Source organism: Sceloporus undulatus, chromosome 6 (assembly GCF_019175285.1).
Source record: "Sceloporus undulatus isolate JIND9_A2432 ecotype Alabama chromosome 6, SceUnd_v1.1, whole genome shotgun sequence".
Classification (NCBI taxonomy): domain Eukaryota; kingdom Metazoa; phylum Chordata; class Lepidosauria; order Squamata; family Phrynosomatidae; genus Sceloporus; species Sceloporus undulatus.
This window is the reverse complement of record NC_056527.1, coordinates 135,708,589-135,719,333: the sequence shown is the minus strand read 5'-3', so window position 1 is coordinate 135,719,333 and position 10,745 is coordinate 135,708,589. Positions and strand designations below refer to the sequence as shown.

Genomic DNA, 10,745 nt, shown 5'->3' with positions numbered 1-10,745 from the left:
ACTGAACTAAGATCCCAATGTGACATTGGCACATCTTGTTCAATTCCACAGCATGGCAAGGCGTGTAACAGATTTTTTAAAAATTAAGTATATGTTCATTGAGTGCTATATGCAGGATGTAAGCAGCTGGACAATGGTGTCAATGAGGTGCTTTTAGTATGTGAATCAAGTCAAACACATAACACATCTAGACAGGATGTGTGTGCCTTTTACATAAAGCAGCATGCTTCTTTGCTCACAGGTTTTCCTTGCAACAACCTAACTGGTTAAACCATTAATCTCCTATGCAAAGGGAATTTTGCAACACTTTTGAGACTAAATGAAAGATAGAATTTGGTAGAATGACCTTTCGTAGACTTGAGCCTACTTCCTCAGATCCCTTAATCCCGTGCATCTTCCAAATCCCAACAGGTTTGTCCTCTTATGAAAGAAAGAAAAAATTCCAAACAGGTCAGCGTATGGGCAAAAGCAACACCTTATGACACCTTAAAAGATCTCAACACATTTTATTATAGCATAAGCTTTTGTGGATACTGTCCACTTCCACCAGACCTGATGAAATGAACCACCACCCATGAAATATTTGGTCTTTAAGGTGTATCAAGGCCCAATTGCTTTTGTTGCTAAAGTGTAACATGGCTAGAAACAAGCCACACGTTTCCAGTTTTTAAAACTGAAGTGTAGAGATCAAAAAGCCCTGGGATTTGCACACATAATTTTGATAATACCCTTTCTATTTTGAGTGCAGAGACACTCACAGACACATGAATTGTCAATGGAATCCCTTCAAAGAATTTTAATATATGGGATAGTTCCTTCTAAAATGCCAACACTTCTGCACTGAACACAGCTGGCAGGTAGTTACAATACCTCTTTTAATGTGTTATGCTATAAATATTGGAGTAGGGAGATGGGTGAGAAATATGGTTCTATACAACCAGATGGGCCATTCCTTCACGCCTAAACCAGTCCTCTGACCCAGACCGCAGGACTCCTGTACTTTGTACAGTACGTCCAGGGATAAAATAATAGCATACTATTATTACATAACCCTATCTTTCAATAAAACTTTGCTTTATAATAAAATATCTTATTAACATGACCATTTCCTGCTATGTGTAAATATATATATACACACACACACATATACACACACCGTTGTACATTGAAGCGCTGCTTTGGAGCTCCACTGCCAGGTCATAAAGAGGCATTTTGCTATCCAACGGGACAGAGAAGAACTTTTGATTTGTCTCAAAAGAACGTCTCCTCCTCTACCATTATTAAAAAACCCCAACAAGATTATTGTTTTGCTTTCCCACGCTGCAGATGTTAGCTGTAGGAAGAGAATTACACAAGCTCTTGGGTATATATGAATAAAGAACCCCCAAGAGAGTAAAGATGCATCATGGGAAGGAAACCCTGCATGTTGGGGCAAGGAAGCTAAGTAACTAAAGTCAAAAGTTCATAAGTAACAAGAGCCCAGCAACACTGCCTGGGGTGAATGACGGAAGATCTCCACTCCTGGCCCCTTTTTTCAAAATGGACGTGTGTAAAAACAGAGCGATTTTCCAGTTTTCAATTAGTCAAGCTGACAGATAAGCAAAGGAGGTTGCTGCTTAGAAAAATCCCCACCTGACTTAACAAAGTAATGTATTTTTTTAAAAAAGAAAACAAATGATTTCCTAGAACATAGCCACATTAAACAGCATGGGGAGGAAAAGTATGTGGAAAGGTTGTCTACAGTGGACAGTATGTGACATACCCTTAATGACAGCTCCCCAATTATTTTAAAGAAACAACTGAAGCACATTCTTTTCCCCAACCACTGGAGATTTGCTTTCAGTGGGGTGCAAGAGAAGCCCATCTTGCTGCAGTTTTAGACACATCTTTGGATGGGAAGAAGGCAAGCTCAACACAGTGACTTGCTGACACCCTCCTCAAAAGGCCCAGCCACTTCTATACTGGCGTTGAAAAGTGCTAAGTATGATCAAACATTTGGACTCCCAACTTTGGTTTCTGCCCTAGTGCAGTTAGTGTAGTCCTGCAACTACAGAAAATCTTATTCAAACTCAGCTCAACTCCCTGGGTGCCCTCATGCCAATCCTTACTTCAAAATCAACCCCAACTCACACATTTACTGTAAGGATAACACTGAAAATGGGAGGAGGGAGAGGGGCACAGCTTCTGGGAGGAGGAAGGGAGGAGAAAAATACAAAATTAATACTATTAGAGCACACACACACACACAAAACATAAAGGTTTTGGAGATCCTTCAGCCAACAACCAGATGAGAAGAATCATACCAGCTGTTTCGGACTTGAGGGATATTTCAACCAAATGGGGAGCGAACCTTCCTAAAACAGTTAACATACTGCATTGCGGCTGGTGCACTGACCCATAATGAAAAGTGCTTCCATTTAATGCTTGGTGTTTTCTGTGCCCAGCTGGCCCCCACTTGATTTTAGAGAGCAAGCAAGCCAGCCAAAAAGTTTATCCAAGTGATCATCGTTTAGCAACGTCTCCTGGTTACTGTGCTTTAGAAGCTGCAGTGTGCTAATACACGTGTGTGTCTCTTATCAGATTTTTTTTTTAAATTGTCTTTAGCTTGCTTACAGAAGGGCACTGGATATTCCACAGACATACGTCTTGTAGAACACAACTCACAGGTCCCCCACCCCCCACCCCGCTTTCCAAACTGATCTTGGGTAACAAAGAGATGGCAGGCCACCCAGGTGAATAGATGGCAATGCGGCCATCTGAAATCTGAGTCCACCCCGAGTCAACATGAGCCCTGTAAAATCTTCTTTGTTTAACCGTGTACCTAAATGTATGTTCTGAAGGGTCCAACTCTGTGACTGGGTGAGAATTAATAACCCTCTGGGCTTTGAAGCAAACCTTTTGTGCTAAGTTCATAAGTACAGCGGAGAAACCAAAGAAAAAGCCGCACACACGGTTGAAGTTGGTCACCTCCTCTTAAAACCATCACCATCTGGGCTGGATCATGATGCTAAGTCTCACTGATCTGGGCCTGCTAAAAACCTGGGCTAGAGAAATTACCTGGGATGTACATAAAACCAACCCTCAACTGGGCAAACCAAAACAAAATCCCCACCCTTCCCTTCCTCCTCTGCAGAAAAGTCCTCAATTGCGTGCACGGGGTGGAGTGTGTGGTCATGCACCACCTGAAGCTTGGGGGAAGGGGAGGGCTATTTGGCCTTTGAGTCCACATAGATTTTATCTCCATCCCGAATGCCGTAAGAATGCAGCGCCCGCGAGTTGTACTTCATTTCTTCAGGACCAAAGGGAGCTTCATGGTCCAAGTGGGTGACTAGCATGCTGCTGGTTGGCAACTGGACCAGCCCTTTCAGTTGTTTCTTTAATTCTGCTACCGTCTGATCCAGGCGGATGGTCATCTCCTCCACCTGGTCTTTGAAGTGAACTTCAACTTTCGCGCTGCTCTGGGGCCGTAGGTCAACAACGGCTAGCTTTTCCAGCTTCCCGTATTTTGTCACTAGTTTATGATACCTGGGAAAGTTGGGGGGGGGGAGAGAAAAAGATAGATACAGAACTGCAACTGTTTATTAAAACTCTTTTAAATAAATGCATTGAAATTATTTATATTTTGATTTGTTTGGGGTTCCTTTGGCACCAAGGCCCCTAAAGGCCACTAACTAGTTATTGCTGGACCTGCCCTATGGGGTAAGAGATAAAAATTCATGATGAGTCAAGTGATGAGATGTGCATTTTTCAGTAGTGATGCTACTGAAATTCAACATCCTCATTACTACCACAGCAGTCAAATAAGGTAGCTTCAATTTACCATGCAATACACACCCACCCCTAGCTCCACTGGCTGCTACTGAACGGATGTTAAATGAAAAGTGGCTCCCTCCCTCCCTCCCTCTGCTAGCAGCAAACAGTGACCAAATGTGCTTTACTGTGTTGTCCTTCAAACAGAGAGCCAGTCTGAAGCTGCAGAGGTATCAGTATCTGGCCTTCCATCCTTTGTTTTATAAAATGATTTTCCCCCCCAAAATTTGAAGTCCATGCTGCAGTATTGCTGATTTCTGTGTATGGCTATAAAAGCTGGACAGGGAAGAAAACTGATAGAAAGACTATAAGCTCATTTGAAATGTGGAGCTGGAGGACAGTTCTATGGATAACATGGGCTGCCAAAAAGACAAATGGGTCTAAGAGCAAATCGAACTTTAGCTCCCTTGAAGCTAAGATGACTAAGTTGAGACTGTCATATTCTGGACATATCATGTGAAAACACAACTCATTTAAAAAAATAATGCCTTCTAAGGTAGAAGCGAGCATAGACTAAGACTCTGGAGACTGGGGTTCAAGCCATGGAAACTCACTAGGTGACTTTGGGCAAGTCACACCCTCTCCACTTCAGAGGAAGGCTAAGGTAACCTCTCACTAAACAAGGCTTGCTGAAGAAATCCTGTGACAGGTTTGACCCTAAGGTTATCATTAGTTGGAAAATACTTGAAGGCACACAACAACATGGTAGTAAAAAAAGGGGAAGACTGCATTACAACTGGATGGCCTCAATCAAGGTAGCCATAGCCCTGAGTCTGCAACACCTGAACAGAGTGTTTGATGAGAGAGCTGGAAGACTCTCATTCATAGAGTCAGCAAAAGATGAAGTTGGCTTAATGGCTATTAACAACAACAACATTACTTCTGCTCACGTTCTGCTTGTGTGCAAATTGTGCCCAGGGCACACGGCTTTAAGATTCGTTCTGTATCACAGATCCATGTGTGGCATTCATGAGCAGAGATGATAAGGGATGCCGGAATTGTGGGGTCAAGGTGGGAGAGTAGAGCAGTGCCTTGCCTGGATGGCCACAAACCTGTTCAACAAGTTTTTCCATTTTCCCAGAGATGTTTCTTTGTTCTGTGTCCCTGGGATTTGTCCTCTTGCTCTCCCCACTGCATTGGTTGAGTATCTCTCTGACTTAGAATTAGGGGACAGAGTCTCTTCTGCCGGGCTGGGAAAGTGGCAAAAAGTCAACCCCAAGTACAAGGTAATTGAAAAGACAAAGACAAAGAATGGCTGAGAGGAGGTAACATTTCAGAGTCTCCCAGCGATGCCCGAGACTGAAAGCTCCTTTTGTCTCCGGTCTGAACTTGGGGCTTGAATGTGATTGCTGCTGTGTCACTGCTCCTGTCAGGGAAGGATGGAGCCAGGCAACTGCGGAGTGGGAGGCCCCACATGGGACTCCTGTGAAATGTAGGAATGTTCCCTCAACAGCAGAGCCTCTGTCTGCCGGGATGGTGAGGTAGCCGACATAGGGCACTACGCTTTAAACATCTTGGACAAAACCAGCCTTCATCATGAGGTGGAGTCCTTGAGGGCAGCCCCCACCCCACCCCAGCTCTAGCTCTCATAGCTCATATTAAGATACAAATCAGCCTGCTTGGGGAACAATTATGCAGTGGAGGAGGCAGGAAGATCTGTATTTTCAGAAATGGAATCACTGCCAATATTGGTTTGAGCTGGTAGCAGGAAAATGATGAGGACAAGGAGCCTCCCTGGGTGCATTTCAACACCTCCAATCACTGACATCAAAACACTTCACAGGAGCACACAGACAAAACACAGCATGGGTCCGGGGGGGGGGGGGGGGGGAAAAAAAAAAGAAAAAAAAAAAGAGGGTGGGTTTTTTTTTTCCTGTTCAGATACTGCAATTGGAGTTTCAATGGCGGGATGAGTGACAAGGTTGTCTCTGGCAATAGGCAACCGCCTTTCTCACATACAGCTTAACAAAAGCTGCAATGTTAGGTGTCTGGAAACAACACCTTGACTGACGAGGTCTCAGCACTATTCTCTCTTTCTTACCTCCCACATACATGCTTTCTGTACAGGTGAAATGAGCACAGATTAAGCCGAGAGCAAAATGAAGTGGAAGAACTGATACTTTATGACGAGCAAAAGGTAGTTTCTTCAGCTGGGCTCCAAACTGCAGAAAGAGCTGCCTTTTTGGACACACTGCTTGGGATTATGAACTGAGAAAGCTGGTGACTATGGGGAATTTTGCTTCCTTCATTTTAAACCTGTTCTGTATGTGCTTAGCACGTCCCTGTATAAACAGCACATCTGCACAGCATACAATCTGAACAGGCATTTCAAGCCAGCTTCAGGCCTAAAAAAGTTTCAGCCCTCATGAGTATGAGAGAAATGTTGAAAACACTTCATTTTTTCCTTTCGCTCATGATTTTTTGGGGACATTTGGTGGAACTGCAGATGAGGGACATCTTGCTAGATGTTCTCTGCATGTGAAATTCCATTATAGGATTGGCACACTCCGTTTATTCCTTCAACCAGCAGGAAAATATCTTTTTTATTATTTTATTTTTTCCAAAAACCCTTTTGAGTGGCTGCTGAGATAGGGGCTTTCCCCAGGGACTACTGTATTTTGTTTATCCATTTGCTTTTAAACTGCTTTTCAATTTGTGTGCAAATATTATATTTTGCTTAACTGTGTTTTAACATGATATTCCTTAAATAGTAACAGGTGCAGACAGAGATATGGGTTGGATACTGAATACACAAGAAAACGGTTCTGAAATAATCCAAGGCAAGAGCGGGCAGCTTTGTTTCTGTTACAGGTGGAAGAGAAGATGAAAGAATGAAATGGGTTAGGAAAGGATCCCTCTCCCCTCCTCTCACAGATCGAACATCAAGCAGGGGCTAAAAAGGTCTAAGATGTGGAACCTGAACTTTGGTCTCTGGGGACACCATCTCAGCTATATGCAACTGCTCTGAAGGTATTTCTGAAAAGCTCCATGAAGGTGGGAGGGAAGGGGGACTTTAATGGGTACACAAGTCGGTCAGAGACCCCACGCAGATGAGGGCACTTGAACAAAGGGGCCATTGAAGAGAGAAGGGTGGGAGGGACACTCAGCATTGCTTAGAGGCCATGAACCAATGGGAGGTTGAATCCAAATTTCCCTACCCTTTTACACACAACCTAAGCAGAACAAGCAGAACCAGCTGGCTGGAATGTTCAGGGGCATTTTAAAAACAAGAACAGAACCGGGATGCCTTGCTGACAATTCTTAGGCCATGAGACCAACACACATATCTCATCACTAAGATAACAGGAAACCAACTGTTATGTTTACAAAGGAGGTGCTGTACATTTTCTTGTTGTTGCTGTGTGCCTTCAAGCCATTTCTGACCAAGCAAACTCATTTCCTTCTCAACGTTCATGTAGTAAAGCTTTCCTGGTATGAGACTTCTTTTATTCCCTGTTTGGGACATGCATTACTCTAGCTTATCACAGACTGCACTGTCCTGCTATGGGTTAATCTATTTCAGTAGTTGAGGTAGAAATATCCACCTTTATATTATGAAGCAGTGCGTTGATAAGGGATCAAAACATATATTCTGCAGGGGAAAGTCTCAAGGAAGTGACAAAGGGTTTATCAATTTTGTCTGTGTGAGAAAAAGACGAACATGAACTACTTTGCACTGCATTTGCAATGAAAAAAACCTCCTTTTTCACTGCACTTTGGTTCATCTTTCTAAACTCCATTTCCAGTTGTAACTGTGGACAGTATCGCCTACCCTCTTTTTCCTTGGGTCTTTCCTCTTTTCCTATGTAGTTTTAGATCTGTAAGCTGGTAGGGATAGGCAACTTGCCTATACTGCCCGTACAATCCCTGTATGACCCCAATTTTATACATTGATGATGTCCTATGTATAAGATAAACAACATTTGGCATTGCCCCATTCAAATAATAAGGCTGTTGCAAACCTGTTGTAAATACTGCAACACCTGTAACAAAGTCAGGCTCAGGCTGCATCTGCACTACAGAAATAATGCAGCTTGATAACAGTTTAACTGTTGTGGCTCAATGTTATGGAATTCTGGGGTTTTTAGTTTTATGAGCTATTTAGCTTCCTGTCAGAGAAGTCGAGTGTCACAACAAACTACAAATCCCAGAATTCCACAGCACTGAGCCATGGCAGTTAAAATGGTGTCAAACTTGCATTATTTCTGCAGTATAGCTACAGCCTCAGTGTTTACAAATGGCAATAGTAGTTAGAATATCTCCAGATGTTTCCGTAAGTCCAATCAGCCCCACAGAGACAAGGTAATAGAAGAGCTATAAAAACTATTGCCCCAAACATATGGATGGCGGCAATTTTCCTACCCCAGTCAAAGGCAACATAGTGAGTTTCTGGTGAGGTGCGATTTGAACTTGGGGCATCTCAGTTTACAGTTCAGTCTCCTGGATAGTCTTAAACTCAACAATCCCCCAGTTCTTGGTTCAGAAGATCTCACCTGAAAGGGGCTTCTTCTTGAGGAAAATCTATGTAATAACGAATGAAAAACCTCTCAGCATCTTCTCGCTCCCCTTCCACAATGACACTTCCATTCAGCTTAGTGATAGATGGTAACCTGCCATGTACAAAAGAAGGGGAATTATTAACATCTTAATAAGGGCAGCATGGATGGGGGAACTAAATCCATAATTTAAAAGTCATCAGCAAAAATGAGATTTGTGTTCTCAGGAGATTTCATCCCCCACCAGAACCCAAGACACCCCAACATATCTCTCAAAGGAATGGGATTTTATACCAGCTCCCAGGAAGGGAGCATTTGATTTAAAACCATGTATTATAATTTGAATATAAATGTATTCTATAATTCTCCAAGCACCCTTCTTCTGGTTGGGCTTGCAGAATTGCTTCATAAAATATTGTGTCCTTAAAAAATTGGCTGCAGTTCTGTTCAACCAACCGCCTCTGCATTTCTAGGTAGGTACTGTGTAAAGAGATCTCCCTGATAGTATCCAAGTGTCAAACAGCTCCTGAGATCCCTTAGAAAAAAGAAGTGGAGGAAAGAGGCAGATGAGATGAACAACCTACTTCTGTGAAACATACAGAAACAAAGTCTATTTGGTGTGGACCAGAAGGTTCACATTAACATCTGCTGGGCAGCATGGATGGGGGGAACATTTTGAGGGGATGGACAAGAGGTATAAAGGCAAAAATAAACTTCAGACCTTGCTATTACCAGCTTCCTGCGCTCCTCATTGGTGTATGGCTGAAGGAGAGGAATGCCCAACAACCTCACTTCCTCAAGCTTGGGGAAAGAATTGAGCTTGTCAATGTCTTCCCAGGAATGCAGACCTGCTTTTTTAAAAAAGAAAAGGAAGTGTTTAGGTAAGAAAAAAAGGTGCAGGATTTAGAAAGATGAGAGAATCACAACAGTGTGCTTGAGAAATCAGAAATTGAGTTTGTGAGGTGTGCAGAGCCACCCACCCAGAAATATACAGAATCACTTTCTACCTCTAACTAAGCTGAGGGTGGGTGAACCACAAGACAAGGTCCTATCAAGGTCTGCTAGCCCCACAAGGTTCAGGCAATTTTATCATTACTTGTTCTTCAATTCCCCTTCCCCACCCAAAGACATGAATTCCCAATTTGGATTTGCAATTCAATGTGTCAGTTATGACCTATAAAGCTCTATAGGACCTATAAACCTTCCAATATGAGCCTGCATGAGTTTTAAGATCCTCAGGGGAGGGCTTTCTCATCTGAGCAGAACACAGAAGAGAACCTTCTCAGTCATTGTTCTCTGGTTGTGGAACTCTTTGACACAGGAAATCAGGACTAGTTCCCTCCCTGTTCTCCTTCCACTTTAACAAGGAAATGAGCAACACTTTATTTGGTGACAGGTCTTTAATGGATATTATTTTAAAACTTTTATTATTATGTTTTAATCTGCATACTTTATTTTAATTCATGTTGAGAGTCCCTTTAAGATCCATTCAGGAGAAAGGAAACATACAAAAATAAACAAATGATTTTGTTCCCTTTAATTAACAGCTGCTTTATGGGGTTCTTTAGTGCTGCTCGTTTTAGAACTGTGTGTGTCTATCTTTGTAGGAATAATGTTAACATCTATATTATTTTGCCTTGTTTTATTGATCATATTGTACACATTAGGGCTTTAAATCTCTGAAAGACAGCTCAAAGGTGGTAAATAATTAAATAAACAAAATGCTCATTTCCTTGTTAACAAGATCACAGTAGCAGCAGCTTATCTACAACAAGGTGTGATTATGTGCACCTGTGTATTGGCAGCAGGGACGGAGCAGGGAGAACCACTTACAACACAACTTGAATTCTGATTTAGGAAGAGCTGCTTCTTTCAGGATCTCACCTGACTTGTGCAGACTGATGGATCGCAAATTTGGGAACAGCCTTGCCAAGGCATCTTCCGGGTCCTCAATGGTTGTTAGGTAGTTATTAGCCAAAACAAGTGTGTCTAGCGATGGAAACATGACCCCCAACTTTCGGATTTCCGTCCAGTCCTTGAGATTATTGTCAGTGATGTGGAGTAACTTGAGAGAGTGACAACAAACTGGAGAACAAGACACTGTTTTATAGTCGTTAAGGCACAGGAAGAGTTCCTCCAAGCTGCAGGGAGAAAATGAAAAACACTCACACTTCCAGGCTTCCAACTGAATGAAAGCTGTTGACATATGGTTTATGCACACTCATTTTGTAGAGTTTTCTTTATGTAAGGAAATGGCACATTGGAATGTCCTTTCTAGCAAAGAAAACCAGCTAAAATCAGGGGGCATCCAAACTAGAAAGCGTTGCAAAAACAGGCTTTTTCGTTGGTCTATAGCTCCCATAATCCACCAGTCAGCATGGCCAATGCCCCATGTTGGTTTGGGGAACTGTGTGAGTTACAGTATACAAGAGGAAGCTT

At 42.6% G+C, this 10,745-nt stretch overlaps 1 protein-coding gene across 3 annotated transcripts in view; it reads right to left on the bottom strand.

Moving 5' to 3' along the window:
• Positions 1 to 486: 486 nt before the first annotated feature.
• The window catches only part of TBCEL (tubulin folding cofactor E like), a 21,412-nt gene continuing 11,153 nt past the window's right edge, over positions 487 to 10,745 (bottom strand). For 2 of the 3 annotated variants that reach the window (XM_042475095.1, XM_042475098.1), the window contains exons 6-9: positions 10,191 to 10,447; positions 9,028 to 9,157; positions 8,304 to 8,420; positions 487 to 3,525 (exon numbers count right to left, since the gene is read on the bottom strand). In XM_042475095.1, coding sequence (XP_042331029.1) covers positions 3,207 to 3,525; positions 8,304 to 8,420; positions 9,028 to 9,157; positions 10,191 to 10,447 — 823 coding nt within the window. In that variant the 3' untranslated portion in view covers positions 487 to 3,206. The remainder of the gene's footprint in view (positions 3,526 to 8,303; positions 8,421 to 9,027; positions 9,158 to 10,190; positions 10,448 to 10,745) is intronic. The other variant, XM_042475097.1, reaches the window with a different exon arrangement.